Here is a 22,076-nt window from a genome sequence, read left to right on the forward strand (position 1 = left end):
AAACTACACACATTCTATCAGGATTTCAGTAACGATAGCAACTAAATTGATAGCATATTTGTCAATTTTAGCAGGAGAACTATGTACATTTAGAAATGATAGAATCAGAAGAACTGTGTCTAAATGCTTTTGCCCTCTACTAGAGAGTGTGATCAGTTAGTTACACTTCATGATTTTTGTTTATTACAAAAAGTGTGTGCAAGATTTCAAACTACCTTCTTGCCATGCAAAGAGGTTTCACATTAGCAGTGCTCGGTGTCTTAGACTTCTGCACTCAATCCACAGAAAGCACTAGTATGCACACAGAAACAAACTAGAATGCGTAGATTGGAAACAAAACAGAATAAATCAGATATGTCTCCGAGGGCTGCCTTAGCCATTAGGAAATCATTTGAAATCTACATCTTAGAGATGACATGATTATTATAAATTAACATTACTGGAGTAGCAAGAAGAGAGCAGATGCTTAGAACAACAGATGACAAATCAGCTAGGGAAAAATTCCTTAAAACTGAGATTTCAGATGGTTTGCATTTGCATTCATAGACTTCTCACATGGAAGAAAGAAAAGGTTAATATTTAAGAATCAGGGTGGAATGGCAGCTGAGAGTACTTCAGACTGAGAAAATGCAGAGCAATATCTGCTCTTTTCTGAGTTTTAGTCAAATTGTAATATCTCATCTAATTTTGCACCACAAAGTTAGTTAAAGGTAAAGGTTTTCCTTTAAGTCTAGTCTAGTCAGTTGGTGCTCATCTCCATTTCTAGCTCATTGTCCATAGACGGCTCCAAGGTCATATGGCCAGCATAACTGTATGGAGTGCCGTTACTTTTCCACTGGAATGGTACCTATTGATGTACTCAATTTGCATGTTTTCAAACTGCTAGGTTAGCAAAAGCAGGGGCTAACCGCGGGAGCTCACCCCACTCCCCGGATTCATACTGCCAACCTTTCGGTCAGCAATTTCAGCAGCTCAGCGGTTTAACCTGTTGCACCAGGGGGACTCCACCATTGTGAGGCTAAAATGCTGTTCATCTTTGGAAGAAAGATGAGACAGTTATGATAGATCATTGTAATTCCACTACATGTTTGTGTTCTGGAAGGCAGTAATAAATGATAACAAGATTTTAAGTTGCCAGTGATGGAGTGCTAGTCATGTTCAGCTGTTTCCAGAAAAATATGCAAACTACTTTAGACCTAGACCTCAACAGATTCTTTGTAGCTGCTTTTTTCTTTTACCTTTTAAAATGTAACAAAGCAAAAGTACTAAATGATGTCTTATGGAAGTGACAATCAGCTCTACTATCAGATTTGCTGCTTCTAAATATGAAAGGTACTCTTTTCCACCTGTGTTCATAAATAAGACATTATGATAGTTGTTTTCACTTGGCTTTCCATGTTCTGATATTGAAAACATCTAAACCCAAATAAACTCTGCTGATACAAATACATGGTGTCTAAAATTATTTTTACAATTGAAATTGTAAACATAATCTACAAAGGCTCAGTATTATGGAATCAGGTAGTATTTACTCTGAAACACTTTGAAAAGTGGACTTTTGGAGAGGTCATAAATGCTTAAGCTTCATTGTATAGTAACGATCAGTAGCTTTTTTAAAACCGTATTTTCCATGAGCCTTTTTTCTTCATTGTGATAGGGGAATCCTTTGCACATTCACACACCCACCCACCATCAAGAAGATTATACTCAATCACCATGGTGTACATATTTTATTTCATCTCAATAGTAACTGGTGAGGTTTACATCAGTTGCTGTACAAGTAAGTAAGTAACTTTATTTTTCTATCCCGCCACCATCTCCCAGCAGGGACTCAGGGCGGCTAACACCGGACAAAGGCCCGAAAACAATAAACAAAGTACAACAATTAAAACATATCACAAAGAATAAAAACACAATAAAATCAACATTATGTAGAACAATACATTAAACCATAAAAACTCATTTAAAGCATAAAATGAGTAACAATAAAATTAAGATGGACCACCAGTTTGGTGGAGGGGGATAGCATGGAGGGGCCATTTAAACTAAAGCATAATAGTATGGTTATAAAGTGCTTCGGGGCAAGGACACAAAGTGCAAACGTTTCTCGACCGTTGGGGTGGGGGACGGACGTCCAAATTAACTGTTGGTAAAGGGAACAGTGCGAAGGAAAGTTCATTAATTTAAATTTCGGTCATGGGGACTGAAATATTCAAATGCACAATGAAAAAACCAAGTTTTTAACTCCTTTTCAAAGGATGCAAGGGTGGGTGCCTGCCTGATCTGCCTAGGGAGGGAGTTCCAGATCCAGGGGGCCACTACCGAGAAGGCCCGCTCCCTCGTCCACGGCAACTGAGCTTGTGACGGAGGCATGAGCAAGAGAAGGGCCTCCCTGGAAGAGTGAAGAGCTCGTGCAAGCTCATAGGGGGAAACACGGTCATGAAGGTAGGCGGGTCCCAAACTGTACAAAATTACTGTATATACTCGAAGATAAGCTGAGTTTTTAAATCTCTTTTGGGGGGCTGAAAAAGCCTCCCTCGGCTTATAATGGGGTCAAGGTCAAGCCGGCAGTGGAGCCTGGAGGCCATAGTATGTTTTCTTTTCCAAATCCTCCCTCCTCCACTTCTCCTCCCAGGCTGGAGTTATCTTATTTTTTTAAGAGAGAGAGAGAGAGAAGAAAGGAATGTTTTCAAAAGCGAAAGGAGAGTGCAGTGAAACCCTTGCAAGCCAGGAAGAAAAATATTGCATGGGTGGAAGGGAAAGAAAAAGAAAGACTCTTGCAAATTTGCAGGATTCATTACTATTATTTTTATTATTACTATTATTGCAAGAACATTTGAGCCAAAAGGAATGGAAGGAGGGAAAGGAGAGCAAGAGAAGGTGTGTATTTATTTTTATTTATGGGATGGGTTTTTTTGGGAGGGAGAGAGAAGTTTTAAAAAGCCTTTTGTGGCTACTTTTAGAGTTTGAAAAATGGAGAAAGTGGAAAAGGGCAGGAGAAAAGAGGCCAAAGTTGTTTTTAGGGGGGCTTTGCTTGCATTTCTTCCTTCGGCAAATGCATGCTTCAGAGTTTGTAAATATTTATATAGATATTTCCCCTACAAAGACATTAATATATGAATTTTCCCCTCATATGTTTGCAGGTCTTTGCAAATCCTATATACATATAGATATCTAGAGATTTCCATGTACCTGTATATCTGTATCTATGTGTATACATTAATTTTATATATGAATTTTACCCTCACATGTTTGCAAGTATCTGCGTCCTATATAGATATAATCATCTATATATAGATAGATGTCTAGATAGATAGATAGATAGATAGATATTAATATAGATATATAGAGGTTGCAAATATTATAGGGGGAAATGCACACACACACACTCACACACAGATGTCTAGATAGATATAAACATTGATAAATAGGGCTTGCAAATATTGCAGGAGGAAAATGCACATAGAGGATTTGCAAAGGTTTCAGGGGAAAATACAAATGTGAAATTAGCATATATAATTATAGATCTATATCTAGCTTTGCATTGTTTATATGAGCATTGAATGTTTGCCTATGTTGGAAGTCAGCCTGAGTCCCCATGGGGAGATAGATAGTGTGGGATACAAAGGAAGCTGTTGTTATTGATGATGATGATTGTTATAAAGTTATTGTTGATACCACATTGTTTTTGTTGGCCCTACTTTTCCACTTGTAGAGTTAGTTTACTGGTTTTTTTAAATACGGTAAATATTCAAAACATTTAACCCACTGATACCTCAATTAATGTAATTTTATTGGTATCTATTTTTATTTTGAAATTTACCAGTAGCTGCTGCGTTTCCCACCCTTGGCTTATACTTGAGTCAATAAGTTTTCCTATTTTTTTGTGGTAAAATTAGGTGCCTCGGCTTATATTTGGGTCGGCTTATACTCGAGTATATACGGTATGTAATTCCAATCTGACCTATTTAAAAATGAGCATCCTGTTGATAGTTCATAGGTAGGGTTTTTTTTTAATACAAAAGTTGAAATTGCAAGTAGAGTTTGGGATAAACTTTCTCTGGTTTAGTGAGAGGATGAATATATACAACTTGGGTTTCTTCTGTCCTCATCCAGGTTAGTTTTCAGTGAAAGCAGATTGTTTTGTACAACCACCACCACCTTTCTTTGCGACTGAAGGCATGGTACAACAGGGTTAAAAGACAGACATAAAACACAACACTATTAAAATACATATCACAACATTCCTACAGGACCAATACAATGCAGGTTAGAATTCACAAGTTAAAATTGACTTGGTAGACCTGCTAGAAGAGAGAATGCTTCATTATACAATGGGCAGCTTGTAAAAGTTACCTGAAACTTATTAGCCAGGGAGTTGCCTATTGTTCAGTAAGACATGAATTGCGAAGAGAATATTCATTTATGTATAAAAACGGAAAACTCACAAATGTATATCTTTACCTCCGCACCCTCTGAGAAATAGCATGTATCATGATTATATCTTAGGCTCTCCATGCTATTGTCAAATCAGTACTGGGATGTAGTACGTCGTCTTTATGCTGCCTTTGGGAGTAGAAATAATCAGACATTCGTGCACCATGTGTAGGTAGGGCCTGGTTTCATCTTGTAGGCAGGATAGACCATATGGTGTTATATCTAAGCTCTTGGGAGCTCTGTGCATAGCTGCCATGGAAATGGTACTGCAGGTTTGATTAACAGCACTTTGGAGACCATAACTACATTTTCCTTGTACAGGTGGATACCAAAGGTTAGAAAGATAGCTCAGGAAAAATAGATTTGCTTACAACAACTTCTATCAGCTCTGTGTGTAAATCTGTTGGCAAATTGTTATCAGAAAGGTCCAGTTGTTCTAGTCCAGTTGTTAAGAGACCAAAGTATGGCTTCTACATTTTCTCCCAAATGAATATTATTATCATATCTGGATGCATGTTCTGATATTTATTAATATTTTATTTTATTTGCTATTATTCTATAGGAATTTTGATTTTATGTGGGGGTTTTTTGGTGTCTCTGTGCTGCAGTAGAACATTTATATCCCATCTTATATCTGAAGACCTTAATATAGTGTTAAAATGTTTTAAGACAATTCAGCAGAATCATTATCAAAGCCAAAACTACAGTCTGACAAACTAAAATCAAAGTATAAATACTTGGCCTAAAATACTTGTGGATGCAGGCAATTTTAACTTTGTCCTGAAATTAGACCAACATCTGGCCTCCAAGGAGAGAGAATTTCACAACTGAATCCTTCAGCCAAGAAGACTCTCCTACAAATCCATATGGTATTTGGTCCCAACAGTGGGATACAGAAGAGGTTCCTGCTAGAAAATTTTAATCATCTGACAGATATATATTTGTTTAAATATTATACTTTGCATCTCAACTATCAAACCTTTAGTGAATAGGAAAACTTGCCAGTAATGCCTGCATGGTGGTGGTGGTGATACGGGGCACATCTTCCAACCTGCAACAAAAGAAACTTTCCTAATTATCAAGGTGTTAAAGTAGCACCCTGATTAAATTCAAAGACATTTTATGCAGGAGATTCCAGACCCCTTCACCCCTCTATATTTATTTGTTTCTACATATGAGGAAGAAATACATGCACTTCTATGACATTTCTTTCCAACCAAAAGTATGGGGCTTTACCAAGGCGTTTGAAAATATTAACATCTTTTATATCCTACATCTCATGGTATAATAATGTATATCTTGGGTTCTCTTCATCCATGATTTTGAATCTTGTCACACATATAATTTGAGCTACTTTGTTTGATACATATTATTTGTTCACAATATGGGTTATTAATTGTCTTGTTGATTTGGACGCTGTGGAATGTGACTTGCCATTTTGATACAAAGAACCCTTCATTCCTGTATTCATTAATGTATTCATTAATGAAAGTCTTAGTAAATCTCTTAAGAAAGTGGCTATTTAGCACTTGTCATGGAATCAGAGTTAGAAGAGACTACAAAGGCCCATTCTGTCCAACCCCCTGCCATGCAGAAAACACAATTAAAGTACCCTCAACAGATGGCCATCCAGCCTCGGTTTAAAAACCTCCAAAGAAGGAGATTCCACCAAACTTCAAGGAAGCACGTTCCATTGCTAAATAGTTCTTACCATCAGGAAGGTCTTCCTCATGTTTATGTGGAATTTCCTTTCCTGCAATTAGAATCAATTGCTTCATGTCCTAGTCTCTAGAGCATCAGAAAACAGGCTTGCTCCCCTCCACCATGCAACATGTAATATCTTTTCAAATATTTAAACATGGCTATAGTGATCTTTCTTTGTACAGAGCATTATACTGATGTGTAGACCTACCCTGCTACAAAGATCCCAAGTTCTCTCCTATTCTCCATGGATGATAATATCCCTGGGGCTACTGAAACCAAACCTCAGCTGATACTGAAGGCCCTCTTTATCTTCATTCAGTTGTTTTTTCTCCAAACTAAACATAGTGTTCTAAGCCATTCCTTATAGGACTTGGTTTCCAAACCTTTGATTTTTTTTGTCACCCTTCTATGGACATGTTCTATCTTCTCAATATATTTATTGAATTGTGGTGCCTGGAAATGTACATGGTATTCTAGGTAAGGTCTAATCAAACTGGAATAGAGTCAGACTATGACTTCTCATGATCCCAACACTATACTCCTATTGATGCGGTCTACAAATGCATTGGCTTTTTTTAGCTTTCACATTACAGTGTTGACTCATGTTCAGCTTGTGGTCTACTAACACTACTAGATCCTTACATGTATTTTTTTTTTCAAGCCAGGTGTCACCCCAATGCATTTCATTTTATTGCGAAAGTGTAGTACCATACATTTTTCCTAGTGTAATTCATTTTGTTAGTTTGGGCCTAACTCTCTAATTTGTTAAGATCATTTTGGATTCTGATCCTGTGGTGAATGTGTATGGTGTGTTGTTTCTTGTGCAAACTTCTTTATAAATCAGGATCATCTTCACTGGGAACGAAGCTTCGGTTCCACAATCAAGATGGTCTGTCCGATCATCAGAGAAGGGTGACCAAAATGAACAAAGGTTTTGAAACCAAGTCCTGTGAGGAGTGGCTTAGAGGGCTGAGTATGGTTAGCTTGGAGAAAAGAGACTGAGAGGGGACATAACCTTATTTAAATACTTGAAAGGATGTCACATTGAGGAAGGGGCGAGTTTGTTTTATGCAGGATATGGAGCTATCTCTCCCAGTTTGATGTCATTGCAAATTTGATAAGCATGCCTTCTATTCTGTCTTCAAAGTCATTGATAAAGATGTTGAATAGAACTGAGCAGAACCCTGTGGCACCACATTGGTCAGTTTGCCAAGTTGTATCCAGCCAGTCTTGAAGTTATTAAGCAAATACAGTAGAGTCTCACTTATCCAAGCCTCTGGATTATCCAAGCCATTTTTATAGTCAATGTTTTCAATATATCTTGATATATATCGTGACTGCTAATTTAACATCAGATCCTATTACTCAGCCAACCGCAGTTTCTACTCAGGATCAACATCTCCTAATGACAGACAATTTTGCGGTGGACATTGCTGACCTAAGGATCAATAGAGGCAGATGGACCTCTAGGAGGGCGGTTTGTGACTCTCTGGCCCAAATCCTATTGAAAAGACCTTGGGAAATAAGATTGAAAGCCATAACTTGGCTGCGGAGGGACTACCAGTCACTTGACCGTTCCACGTGTCTTTTAATTACACCGGAAGACAATGTATGGCTTGGTGAGCTACTGGCAATGCGATCTTGCCTAAAGAAGTGGGGCATCACCATCAGAAGAGTAGTTGTGGACCCTCATATTTGCCCCCTTATTGACACAGTGGTACCTGCTCGCCTTTTTCCATCAGGTCCCTGTAATAAATCCACAGATAGCTCCCCGGTTAGGGCCCCCCCTCCTGGTCTGTACCAATTTGAAACTCCATCTGTCCCAGTTGTCCCTATACAATCAGCCACACTTTCCCGCCCAAGAACACTTCCCCTGTTTAGTCCACTTAGTTCCCTCGATGGCTCTCCTTCCAGTTTAACATCGGAAGCATCCCTACGTGAAGCCCAAGGGAGACTATACTCCAGCCTTACTTCTTCTGAAAGTTGACTAGCCACAGATCCCAACCATGTAGGGGGGGAGGGGGGACCGGAGGAGGGGGGAGCCATTCAGGTCGTGTGGGGGAGGAGACTTGCGGGTCACCAACACCCTAGGGAGAAGCACAACAGAGTGCTTGCGACCCTTGAAAAGGTAGGAAGTGGTAGGCCCCATGGCAGTCCCCTAAGCCTTAAGGTCTTGCTGATCAACGCCAGATCCGTCAATGGTAAGACCGCTGCCATTCAGGACTTGATCCTGGATGGGGGGGCGGATCTGGCTTGCATTACCGAGACCTGGCTGGACGAGCTGGGGGGAGTAAATCTCACTCAGCTGTGCCCACCAGGCTTCAGAGTGCATCAGCAGGCCAGGCTGGGGGGGCGCGGAGGAGGGGTCGCAGTTGTCTATCGGCAATCCATCGCCGTGGTCAGATGCTCTGTTCCGCAAGCATCTGGGTTTGAGTGCGTCCACCTGAGGGTGGGGAACCGTGATAGCGTGGGGTTTCTGCTTGTGTACCGCCCACCCCGCGACCCAGTAGTTTCCCTGACTGAGCTAGCAGAGGTGGTCTCCAATTCGGCCTTGGTCTCCCAGTGCCTGGTGGTGCTGGGAGACTTTAACATTCATGCTGAGACCCCCTTGACTGGTGCAGCTCAGGATTTCATGGCCGCCATGACGACCATGGGGCTATCACAAATTATAGCTGGTCCTACCCATCAGGCTGGACACACACTCGAACTAGTTTTTGTGGCGGACAGTGGAATGATCAGAGTGGAAGAACAAAACACCCTTCCTGTGTCATGGTCTGATCATTATCTGGTTAGTTTTAGGCTTTTGGCGACCCTAAACCTCCGCAGGGGTGGAGGACAAATTAAGATCGTCCGCCCCAGGAGACTGATGGATCTGGAGGGATTCCTGAGGAATCTTGGGGTTCTTCCTGCCATGGAGCCTGGCGATCCTGTCGACGTCTTGGTCGATCTCTATAACAGGGAATTGACCAGGGCGATAGATACGATCGCTCCCGAACGCCCCATCACGTTGCGTCATGACAAGCCGTCTCCCTGGTTCACCGGGGAGCTGGCTGTGATGAAGCATACAAGGAGGGGGCTAGAGCACACTTGGAGGAGTTCTCGGGACGTGTCCGACTGAGCACGGGCTACAGCCTTTCTTAGGGCGTATACCGTGGCTATACGGGCAGCCAAGGAGTCCTATATGACTACCCGTATAGCGTCTGCAGCAAATAGATCATCGGAGTTGTTTCGGGTCGTTGGGGAACTCCTTCAGCCACCTGTGGTGGAGGAGACTTTTGACGACCCAGCAACTCGGTGTCGCGATTTTGCACACCATTTTGCAGACAAAGTCGCTCAGATACGCCTTGAGCTCGACTCCAATTTCACCACAGTGCCAGGGGAGGTGATTGAGGCATCTGCTTGTCCAATTTTGTGGGATTCTTTTAGGCTTGTTCTTCCTGAGACCGTGGTGGAGGTCCTTGGGGCTGTGAGGGCAACCACGTCGGCTCTGGACCCTTGCCCGTCTTGGCTAATTAAATCGGCCAGGGAGGGGCTGGTTGATTGGTTTGTGTTGATCATTAATGCATCGTTGGAGCAGGGGTTTTTTCCATCTTACCTGAAACAAGCTGTGGTTCGTCCACTCCTTAAAAAGGTTTCCCTTGACTCCATGGTGCTGAACAACTTCAGACCAATCTCCAACCTCCCTTTCTTGGGTAAGGTGCTGGAGCGGGTGGTTGCCTCCCAGCTCCAGGGCTTTCTAGATGACATCAACTACCTAGATCAGTCACAGTCTGGTTTCAGGCCTGGTCACGGCACCGAGACAGCCTTGGTCGCCTTGGTGGATGACCTCCGTAGAGAGCTGGACAGGGGGAGTGTGACCCTGTTGGTTCTCTTGGACATCTCAGCGGCTTTCGATACCATCGATCATGGTATCCTTCTGAGACGACTCTCTGGGATGGGTCTCGGGGGCACGGTTTTGTCGTGGCTCCGATCCTTCCTGGAGGGTCGATCCTGGGATGGTGAAGCTGGGAGACGCCTGCTCGGACCCCTGGCCTTTGAGCTGTGGGGTCTCGCAAGGCTCTACTCTGTTTCCCATGCTCTTTAACATCTACATGAAACCGCTGGGAGAGGTCATCCGGAGTTTTGGAGTTGGGTGTCACCTCTATGCAGATGACGCACAACTCTACTACTCTTTTCCACCTAATTCCAAGGAGGCCTCTCGGGTGCTGGACGAGTGCCTGGCCACTGTGTCTATCTGGATGAGGAGGAACAAGCTGAAGATCAATCCCGACAAGACAGAGGTCCTCCTGGTCGATCGTAAACCTGACCGGGGTATAGGGTGGCAACCTGTGCTGGACGGGGTTACACTCCCCCTGAAGCCACAGGTCCGCAGTCTGGGAGTCCTCTTGGATTCATCGCTTACGCTTGAGGCTCAGGCGTCGGCAGTGTCTGGGAGGGCCTTCGCACAATTGAGACTCGTGCGCCAACTGCGACCGTACCTCGCGAAGGCTGATCTGGCCGGGGTGGTCCATGCCTTGGTCACCTCCAGACTGGACTACTGTAATGCGCTCTACGTGGGGCTGCCCTTGAAAACGGCTCGGAGGTTCCAACTGGTCCAACGAGCGGCAGCCAGGATGTTAACTGGGGCCCCTTACAGAGAGAGGTCAACCCTCCTGTTCAAGGAGCTCCACTGGCTGCCATTTATTTTCCGAGCCCAATTTAAGGTGCAGGTGCTTACCTACAAAGCCCTGAACAGTTTGGGACCATCCTACCTCCGTGACCGCATCTCCGTCTACGAACCCATGCGTTCACTTCGGTCATCTGGAGAGGCCCTGCTCGTGATCCCGCCTGCGTCGCAAGCGCGGTTGGTGGGGACACGAGACAGGGCCTTCTCTGTGGTGGCCCCCCGACTCTGGAACACCCTCCCCAAGGATCTCAGACAGGCCCCTATATTGGCAGTCTTCAGAAAGAACTTGAAGACCTGGCTGTTCCAATGTGCCTTCCCAGATTAATAGGAAATCTCCAATACCAAGTCCCATAAGCACTTTATTAGAATTAAGATCGCATATCGCACTCTGCACTTGCCCTATAAACCTTATATATCACCTGTCACATCAGCACTTTTAATCTTGTACCCATTACTCTGGCTCGGCCCAGTTCTATTGTGTTTAGCGTATTGTTATTGCTTGTTGTTTATACTGTTTTAATTGTTTTTAATTTGCTTTTTGTTTTGTATTGTTATATTGTGTGTTGAGGCCTTGGCCTTTGTAAGCCGCATCGAGTCCTTCGGGAGATGCTAGCGGGGTACAAATAAAGTTTAATAATAATAATAATAATAATAATAATAATATTTTGGTGCTAAATTCGTAAATACAGTAATTACAATATAACATTACTGCATATTGAACTACTTTTTCTGTCAATTTTTTTGTATATCATGATGTTTTGGTGCTTAATTTGTAAAATCATAACCTAATTTGATGTTTAATAGGGTTTTTCTTAATCTCTCATTATTATCCAAGATATTTGCTTATCCAAGCTTCTGCTGGCCCATTTAGCTTGGGTAAGTGAGATTCTACTGTAAATCATCCACATAAACTTTGGTGAATAGGAGAAATAGTGCATATATGGTGGTGGGGATGCAAAGTCATAAATCGTAGCCAGTCCAAGGCCCAGAAAACAGAAACACCAAAAACTTCTGCTAGTTGCTAATGAGGTTTGAAAGCAACAAAACTGTTTTGTAGTAACTAGTAGTCTCTTGTGCATTTGTATGGAATCGCTATCCATTTCTGTTTGCCCCATTTGTACGGCCTCGTTTCTGTTTCCATCCACCACTTCCGAAAACAGGTGCCTATCTGAATGAATTTTTCCACCCAAAGTCTGAAAAAAATGAAGATTTTTGGCCCATGGGAGGTAAAGCACCAGGGCCTGCTGGCCCTGCCAGCAAGGGCCTACATCTGAGCGTTCCGCACACTCAGCGCTCAGCTGTAGGCCCTGCCAGGTGTAAGAGTGTTGAGTGCTCGGCTGTAGGCCCTGCCAGTGGGCCAGGGCCTGCATCCGATTGGTCCCATTGCCTGCTGCTTGGCGCTCAGGCTGTAGGTCCTGCCAGCCAGGGCTTACATCTAGCTGGCCTGGCACTCAGCTCTAGGCCCTGTCAGTCAGGGTTTACATTCGAGCGGGTTCAGCACTTGGCTCAAGGCCCTGCTAACCAGGGCCTACAGCCGAGCACACCGAGCTTCAAGTAAGAGGTGCTTGACACGCCAAAAATCAGCCGCATAAACAGCTACTGTTCCCCCATTTTTTTGTTTGACTGAAGTTTCTATTCTGGAGGGGGTTTTACCGTTTTGTGCCATCCAAATGGCCCATGACTAGTGACTAGGAGATTTATAGTCAGCTGTCTACAGACACAGGTGCCTAAATAGGTCAGAGTCTCCTACCTAACAACCAGTGGGAGTTGTGCAGTCTCTTTGTGTACCTTACTGGTAATCTTCAGCACCTGTAGGCCTTTTTCTGCCTCTTCCCCGGCTTCTGAGACTTGGAAAGACCACCACTATAAGGAGATGCAGATTGCTGGCAGTCTGCCTTCTCTTCTTCATTGGAATTATCTGTTTCTAGAAGGTGAACTATGGCAAGATAGATCTGAGTATGAAATTGAATTGATGTAAATTGTAGGAAGTGTTCCATCACTGCAGCAGGATTAATAAGTATAGAGTAGGGGTGGGAGTAGGGGACTATATTACCTGCCCCTCAAGTTAACCTTGGAACATCACACAATGTTCCCCCAATCCTCTAAAAATGGAAAACATTGCAATGTCCTAAACAGCCACCAGAGCTTGTGGAGAGCTGTTTTGCATTATTTTACCAAGTTGCTGCTTGTTGAAGCGGGACTTCCTTGATATAAAGCAGCTGAGATGGTGGACAGCACTAGGTGTATTGGAGAACATTTAATTCAGTGTTCAGTGAGGGGTGGGATCTGCACAGGGTCTGCAGATCATACTAAGATCTCAAAAATATGCAGTGTGGTTCATGCAAATTCCTTAACAGAATTATATTGTGCTGAAACAAACTCAGATAGATGGCATATTATGGTAAGCTACATCGTTTTTTATTTCCAGTTTGGAATTGTGCAAATGTTCTGCTATCTACTGCTTTAATTTCATCTTGCTAGGCTGATGTCACCAGCAGGAGCACACCATCCTTATATTTTTAGGGTGCACTGCTTCTGCAGTCAGGCTATAACTAGTGTAAATTTCTTGCTTAAAATGTGGGGGATGTGTTTATTTAAGTTTATGATTATTTGGAAAATGTATGTATGTACACGTTGGTGCTCATTCTCACTCCTGAATTTGTAATATTTATATTTTGCAAATGTGTAAATTACTTTGGCTTCCATACAAATTTTAAGTTCTAAAAAAGCATTGCATAAAACATTGACTTCAGGATTTATTTTAATTTCTAAAATGCCAGGGAATTAACATGGAATTATGTGGCTTGTGATGAATTACATTCCATTGGGAAGTTGGACTGAAGTGAAAATTAAGAATGTAGGGGCCCGGCAAGGGAGTAATAATGAATACTGACAGAAGCCTTCATGCTTAGCTACTGTAACTTTTTGTTTGGAAGCTTTGAATTACTTGCTGATATGTATTACAGCATCCCAGACAATTTGTATGTTTGTGAATAGGACACTGATGAGGAAATTTCTCTAGCTCTCTCAGTGACATAGTCTCCCCTCCCCCCCCCCCCACCCCCTGGGTAGCATAGGAAAGTTAGACCAATTGATTTTTTTTTGTCTACAGTTTGCTCATATGTATGTTTGCACCATATGCAGTAACTGTATCTTCTCTTTCCAATGACTCTAAATAACAGAGCATTCAAGAATTGTTTTTATGGATATGTTTGGCTTGGGGGCAAATTTCTACAGTAAGCTGCTCTTATGCTGACTGTTAGCAATATGCGCTTGAAAAGTACTGGCTGCACACAGTTTCTGGACTTGAATCAGATGTATTTGGTGCTTTCTTTGCATTTTGTCCTTTCTAAGGAATATGCTGAACCATTTTAAAGTCTATCTTTGTGAGTTTGTGTTGAAAAGAGATGCAGAAACATGGTTTGTGTTCCATGCAGATGGTTCCTTTGGTAAGAGAATATTTATGTTTCTTTGCTATCTTTAGTTATTAGGGTACTTGTAAAATGTGTGTCTTTGTAAATATAGTCAACATTTTGAACTTGATATCCTGAACTGGCATTATGGCAAACAAAACCATATCATATTAAAATAATCATACTCAATGCTTTGAAAGTAATGCATCAACTTATGTTGCTGTTCAGTACATGTCTACTCAGACGTAAGACCCATTGTATTCAGTGAAACTTATCCTTTAGATTTGTCTATAGAAGTGTAGCCTTAAATGATAAAACAGAACTTACTAATGACTTGGTTTTAAAATCAGCTTTGGAAATGGTGTAACTAGAGGGTAATTTTTATATACATAACAACTAAATTTGTTCCCTTGGGAACTATTTGTTTTTTATAGTACCATATGGTGCTTTTTTCACAAGTGAATATTGTTGTAAAATTAATTACACAGTGCCAGTTCTTTTTTCCCTCGCAAATTAGCAAGGCTTTGATTCTTTGTCAGTTGTAAGCATTTTTTTAAAATGGACAGTCCTAAAATACAGAATGGTTATTCATATGAACCTATGGTGAAGCAAGCTTTGTCTTGAATCCTTATTGTTGTATCCCTACAATATTCATGCAGAACAAAATAGTGTAGTAAGAGATGCAGAATAAAATTACGATGAAGATATGTACAGCTGCCTTCAGCACTGGGAAAAAGATAGGATGTTCAATCAATTGGTCACGCTATCTAAAATGCAATAAATAATTAAAAAACAAATGTTTAGCCTCATTCAGTTTAGGCTATGAAGTTGTTAAAGCAAATATTTGGATCAAATATAAACAGTTGTGTCATTTACCAGTAGTTAAATACAGGTCTAAACCTGTTATAGAACAGTAAATCAATATATGTGTAAATCCTGTTGATTCGGTGAGTCTACTCAGGTTGGGACTAGCCATTGGATTTTGAGCATAATTTTAATCAGTAACTCTAATTGGTCCTATGACTCGCTTGTTCTAGGAAAAATGTTCAGTTCTCATTATAAAGGACCGTTTGTTCTAGTTAACAGACCCTGGCATGGTTTCATAACATTGGTCTCAGTCTGCTTCTTACTGTCAGACAGCAGACTCCATGAGAATTTGTAATCAGACATGTTCCATAGTTAGTAAGTTAAAACAGGATCTATCCATAAAGGTCGGAATGGGGCAAGAGAACATTTTATGCTGTACCACTGATTTGGGGGCCAATTTTCCAGAATAAGCACTAGCACAGCAGATTTGTTACACACAAAGGCTACTTCCTTACTCCTCTGTAGTACACAAGTGGTGTATTTGGGTCATGTGACTGATCTCATGATGGCCCTGCTCATGGTATTGGTAATGTGATCTGTAGAGGAATTGGAAGAATGATGTGGCTATGTGCTGCATTTGGTCTGTGGCATCTCAGCTGATTGGTGACCATTCTTTGTAAGTTGATTGTTGGCTAATTGTCGGGAAAGATTATTTAGTCCTAAATTAGGACTAAATGAGTAGACTCCTTTCCTGTGCCTTTAAAATGTGTTACTTCTCCTTAGGTGATGGTATGGTTAAGTATGGGAAGTGGACAGAGGAATATCAAGATGAAAGAAAAACTCTGGGATCCAAGGGTGCTACATTTGTTCTTTAGAGATGGGTTTGCATTGGGGGCTGTGGAATTATTAAGGAGTATAGATTGGTTTGACAATTTGTTGAGACTTTTCCAGATTTTTGAAGAGTAGGGAACATCTTGGCTTAGTTCTGAAGCATTATTTATTTTCTAGTAGGAGGAAAAGAAAAATCTGCCTGATTGTTTTCTTTTGGGAGCGGGACAGTGTTACAGCTGCTTATTGACCTTCTGTTAAACTGACTGTCTTTTAATTGTCAAGGATAATTGGTGATGATCCTTAGAATGTAAATGGGAAATAATGATTCTATTAAACTAGTTGGAGAGGAGATAAATGATCTTGTACTTTGAAATGGGACATAGAGTAGGGAGCTGAATCATATTGAAAGTAGCCAGAATAGAGGAGGAACAGGAATTTGCATCACAGCCCTCTGTAAAACTAACATGGGACCATCAGCTTTGCTCCCTCTTTTGTTGAATCCGCTTAGCCTAAAAAGATTCTACTAAGTTAAATATCTCTAAATCAAATACAATGGCACCATTGTGTATGTCTTTTTGCTCATTGAAAACTAAGCATGTGTTTTTCACTGTTTGTAGAAATGTAGGGCACCCATTATAGTAAGGACTTCTTAAAGCAAATGGTGTCTGCCTATACTGCCAAGGTTTGTTCTTAAGTTGAATTGGCTTGTAAGTCAGAGCAGGTATTTTTTAAAGTGTAACTCCAGCCAAAATTATATTTTAGCTTTGGATAGTATAGGGAAGGGTTAGCACCCTTTGTGGTATTTGTTTTGCTGTCTATACACCTGTTCAGAAGATTTCACTTCATTTTCTGTCCTTGTGATAATTGGATTTGGAAAATTTGGTTTGTTGTGGAAACAAGGGTTGGAGAGAAAGCTTCAGTGGAGACACCTTTTGTCAGATGTTGGTAACTCGGGGACTGGGCTCACGAAACCCTCTTATAGTGCCGAGGTAACAGGTAAAGGCTGGCTGCCCGCGAAAGACGCAACAAGCCTCCTGACTGCTGCTTCTCCTCCTCCTCCCTCACCCTAAGCGGAGCTGTTCCATATGGTGCCTGGAAGCAGGGTGTCTTGGTGTCTTTGTTTTTAGGCCTGTTCCTGTGGTTATTTGGTGTGCTGATTCAGAAAATAGCATTGGATAGACCACATCAGCTCCAGATTATTAAATATGGTTTTCTGTGGGCGAGCAGATAGTAACTACTGGATGGCATATGTTCTGTATCGGAATTCAATGTCACGATTTTTATACAATTGTGATTTTAAATCTGGCTTAATTTACTCAACACTATAAAGTTGTTTATCCATTTTGGACCTCTCCATCAATTGCCTGTATTGATTATCAATTCACATTATATCCATCTTTTCCAATTTTTTCTTTTGTTTTCATCCTATATTTTCTATTCTGTGTCACCAACATGTCATTTTGAGTTATCCATCTGTCTTAAAGCTTGACTTCTCTTTTAAATAATTATTCATGTGGTGATAGCCATAAAGGCAATCTAGAATATACCTTCATTTTGTGTTGATTTTATATTCTTAACAAGGCATGTCGAACATAATGGCTATCAAAATCCATTTGATTTAAGTTTATCATACTACAAAAAAGGCTTTTCCTGTGTATGAAATGGTTTGTGATCACCAGAAAAAATGAGAAAAATGCCCATATGGCCCCAGTGCTAGCGAGCGGGCATTTGTGGCCTTTTTAAACATTTCAGCAATCCTGGGGGGCACTCCAAATCGTCTGGCATCTACATCTAAGCAGCAGACTTCACTTTGCTCGCTCCTGTGTTGCATACGTATGTAGTGGTGTGATTTGCCTAGCTTGCAGAGTGAGGGTGCATATACACTTTTGAACTTTTTAAATTTGACAACACTTGTAAATCCATGGCTAAATGCTATGGAAGCCTGGAAATTGTAGTTTGACAAGGTAATTCACTTTGTTGACCAAAGAGTGCTGGAGCCTCAACAAACTATAACTCCAAGGATCCCTACAAGTCTGTAGATTTAATTTCATACCCATCTTGGTGGAACATCTGAAGATTGGGGCAGTTGGGGGTACATGTGTTTGTGTATGTTTGGCCTTTTTGGCATGCAGTGGGGGAATTTTAATGTTTAGCATCTCTGTAGTCTCTCTTGCTTCATGTTTATAGTAGATCCATATTATGTTAATGTACTATACTAATATATTTTCACTGATTTACATTTTTCTAGGGTTTTGGTGAAGGGGATGAGAGATGGAGCCTAAAGTATCTGCATCTAGGTTTTAGAATGTGGGATTCTGTTTTTCATGGCTATTAAATCAATGTAAAGGCATGTAATCTTAAGTTGAAGATACCTTTATTTCCCCACAGTAGTTTACTGTGAATTTAATTGCAGCATGGTGTTAAAATTTAATATGTTTATTCCTTCCTGTAGCTCAAATACATTCTAGGTATCAAGGCTCATATCAGAGCTCCACCTTTGCCAGTCTCACTAGCATTTAGAGTTTTTTTCTTCACAAAAGTGGTGCTAGCAACAGGACGTTATTAGGAGTGAATAAAGGGGGATGCCTTTAAAATTGTGAGTCAATTATAAACAATTAACTTCAAATATTCATCCACATTCTCTAGAGCTAGTGTACATCAGTATGCTTCTCATCTTTCCAGTATAAGCTAGAAGAAGGTATATAGCATGAAGTAATTGGAGGGCTATCTTAATAAATCTTTCTTCTTTTCCTTCAGTTTTGGCAAACGGTCTGCAGGAAGCTTCCGACGTGGGTGTGAATGCATTGTTCTAGAACCATCAGAGATGATTGTGGTAAGCATAAAGGGATTAATGGCAGCAGCAAGAAATACAGAAATGTACATTTCAGCATTTTACAACTTCATAATTTCTTCAGGTTATTTTAAATAAACATTAAAATAGTGGTATTTTATAAAGTATGTGTACGATTAAAAAGACCCAGTTAGTTGCTTGGATTCTAAAGTAAGTTTGGTGCATTAGGTCAATTTATAGAAAGAATGTTTGCCAGGCTCTTGTCTCTGTGGAAAAGCCTCTCTGGAGAATTGAAGGCCCTTCTCAAATAATGTACAGTTGGGCTGCAGAGAATTACTACAGAAGATAATATTATATCCAACATTTGACTGACCTCCTTCCTATTTTGAGCAACTGCCACCTCTACTTATTCTTACTCCCTTAGAGCAGTGGTTCTCAATCTGTGGGTCTCTAAGTGTTTTGGCCTACAACCCCCAGAAATCCCAGCCAGTTTACCAGCTGTTAGGATTTCTGGGAGTTTACCAAAACATCTGGGGACCCACAGGTTGAGAACCACTGCCTTAGAGATTTTTTTTTCCTTTGGTTACAGGCAATGGAAAAGTAAGACATTAGAGATGTGTGCGGAAAATTTTCCTTCGTTTTGTTCGTTTCTTTTTGACCGTTTGTCTACACAAAACGAATGACATTTTCGTAGGAAACAAAGGCGACACGAAAATGAAAGCCGCACAGTCATCATGCTTGCTTTCGTTTTCATTTCAGCCCCGTAACAATAAGCAGTTACTGACAGAAGGCTGCTTTTCCATTACAACGGATGTGTACCAATGGGTGTTAATAATATTAATATAAATAATGATAGTTACTCTAGTACTCTAAGCTGAGTCTGAGAGAGGAGTGCTTCCCCATTACATCTGATGTGTACCAATGGGTCTTAATAATAATATTAATAATATTAATAACAATAGTTACTCTGGGGCCCTAAGCTGAGTCTGAGAGAGGAGTGCCTCCCCATTACATCTGATGTATACCAATAAGTCTTAATATTAATATAAATAACAATCGTTATTCCAGGACCCTAAGCTAAGTCTGAGAGAGGGCTGCTTCCCCATGACAGCTGATGTTTGCCAATGGGTGTTAATAATAATATTAATAATAACAATAGTACTCTGGGGAAGACCCAAATGTTTGAAAAATTCGTGGGTTAAAAGGGGTTGAAATGCCCTCTGTGTGTGGTGATTTTCAGCCCTCTAGCCCAAAAACCGAGCCGGGGGGTGAGCCTCGGAAGCCCTCCCATTGCAGCCAATTATCCAAACATTTTCCTTTTATTCCCATAAGCCAGACGAAAATTCTTTTCGTATAGGTGCCCAATTTTCGTTAGCAGGAACAAATACAAAAAGCTATTCCATACGAAAGCATAACACTACAAGACATATTCTTTTTGAGCCTTTCTATAGAATAATTTATCTAAGACTGCAAGGCAGTATGTTTACAGACTAAAAATGATATTTAAATAAGTCAGCATACAAGGAAAAACTACATTGGCATTAACAAAATGTAAATATAACACAGAGGTGATTCAATTCTTCATTGAGACAGTTCTGGTATGTTAAAGTTATCTGATTATACTTTAAACATATTAGACTCCAGTGTTCGAAATACTTATCTACATTTGTTAATTGAGTAAGTTGTGAAAAGAATTCAGGAATAGTCTTTAGAGTTCACATATTCTAATTGAGATAGATTCAGAATATATGTTTCAATGCATATAAAAATGAGTACATTGCATATAAAAATGAGTGTGTTGTGAAGCTTTCTCATATAACATTTCATAATTAATAAAACAGTTAACAAATAATGGAATTACCTTTTTGCCCTAATCTTCTGCCTAAATCCAACATCCCTAGGCTTGCTTAAGCCCCTTTATTTTAGGGAATTTAAGCATATTCTATTTAGTCTTTAGTGCTCACAATGGGATGAGATGGGGTGCTGCTCCACTTTTCAACCAGACATAATTGATACTGTCAAGGACAGAACGCCACAAGGTTCAAGATAACAGAGTTTATTGGATTACAGAACTCAAAAATGCCCGTAAAATACAAGGGCCAGGCAGTATTAGCCTTTAGGAGCAAAAAGGGGCAAGGAAAAACGTTCAAAAGATAAACCGGATTAAACCGGAGTTTAATCCGGGTAAAAACAAACTGCTTGCTTCAGCCTGGGGATAAACAATACAAAAGCCGAGGAACAAAAGATACAAAAGAATGCAACTAATTGGCAGCAGATTCCTCTCTGCTGCCAACACTGTGCTTAGAGTAACTTGTGTCGCTCCCACACACACAGCAGACAGGATTTCCAACACGAACAGATCAGCCAAGGATTGTAGCAGTAGAGTAGACCCAGTTCCTTTCCGTAGATCAAAGCCAGAAGCAGACGTTTGTAGATTCCAAGTCCAAGAAGGGGGGAAGACAAGCCGTGGTCAGTTCAGTCCGAGTTTTCAAAACAGGAGATGGCGTCCGTCAAGAAGACGACGGAAGGTCAAGCTAATAAGAGTAAGCACAGGTTTGCACAAACAAATGCCCACACAATTCCTCCCGCCGTCTGACCCTGAATTCCAAAACAACTTACGTCTCAGCACAGGAAAACACACCAGTCTTCAGGAAAGCGTCCCACACAGATCCCAAGCGTTCATCCAGATTACCTTGCCCAACGCAATTTGCAATTGCTCCCAAGCCCCATTTTATGCCAGTTACAAATCCTCATCACTGTCAGCTGTCCTCCTTAACCCGGGCGTTTCCTCATCACTTTCCTCATCAGAGCTGGAACACCTCTGACTACGCCCCACAGCATCTCCAGCTGTGGATCCCGTCCCATCCCTCCAGCTAAGCCATGGGTCTAATCCTGAAGGTCCCCATTCATCTTCTATCCCATCATGACCAGTGGCACCCAATTCCTCCCTTACCCGAGTCCAATCCATCTCATCCTCCTCCGAGCTAACCAGCCCCTCCTCCATTCTCTCCGTAAACCCCTCAAAAGACTCTTCGTCAGATGGTGCTGCAAAAATGTCTCGCAGTCTTTTTCTTTCTCGCTCCTCGAGAGTATCTGACTCTCGAGGAGTCTTACGCCCACGTCTGTCAGTAACAGAGCCATGAGGCTCAATCATAACAGATACGGTCTGACTATCCCACAGCTTTATTGCAACATGTCACTTAATTCTTTCTTTCACCTCAAGCATTGCTAGAACCATAATACATAATTAATGATTTTGTGTCTGTTGTGTTTCTCAAAAAGACATTTTAGATAAAAGTCCATGTTAGCACAAAAGAGAAAAATAACAATATATTTTAAATATCTTATTTTGGTTATCAATTTCATCTTTCCCTCCGTTAAAAGGAAAAATCACCATATGGATTACGGGTACTTTCCCTCCTCATCC

The 22,076-nt window shown here is 41.1% G+C and overlaps 1 protein-coding gene across 5 annotated transcripts in view; it reads left to right on the forward strand.

Moving 5' to 3' along the window:
• rapgef2 (Rap guanine nucleotide exchange factor 2) overlaps positions 1-22,076 on the forward strand; it is a 229,581-nt gene that overhangs the window by 119,367 nt on the left and 88,138 nt on the right. For all 5 annotated transcript variants that reach the window (XM_062981227.1, XM_062981231.1, XM_062981229.1 and 2 more), the window contains exon 5: positions 18,616-18,691. In XM_062981227.1, the coding sequence (XP_062837297.1) occupies positions 18,616-18,691 (76 nt within the window). The remainder of the gene's footprint in view (positions 1-18,615; positions 18,692-22,076) is intronic.

This window comes from Anolis carolinensis, chromosome 5 (assembly GCF_035594765.1).
Source record: "Anolis carolinensis isolate JA03-04 chromosome 5, rAnoCar3.1.pri, whole genome shotgun sequence".
Lineage (NCBI taxonomy): Eukaryota > Metazoa > Chordata > Lepidosauria > Squamata > Dactyloidae > Anolis > Anolis carolinensis.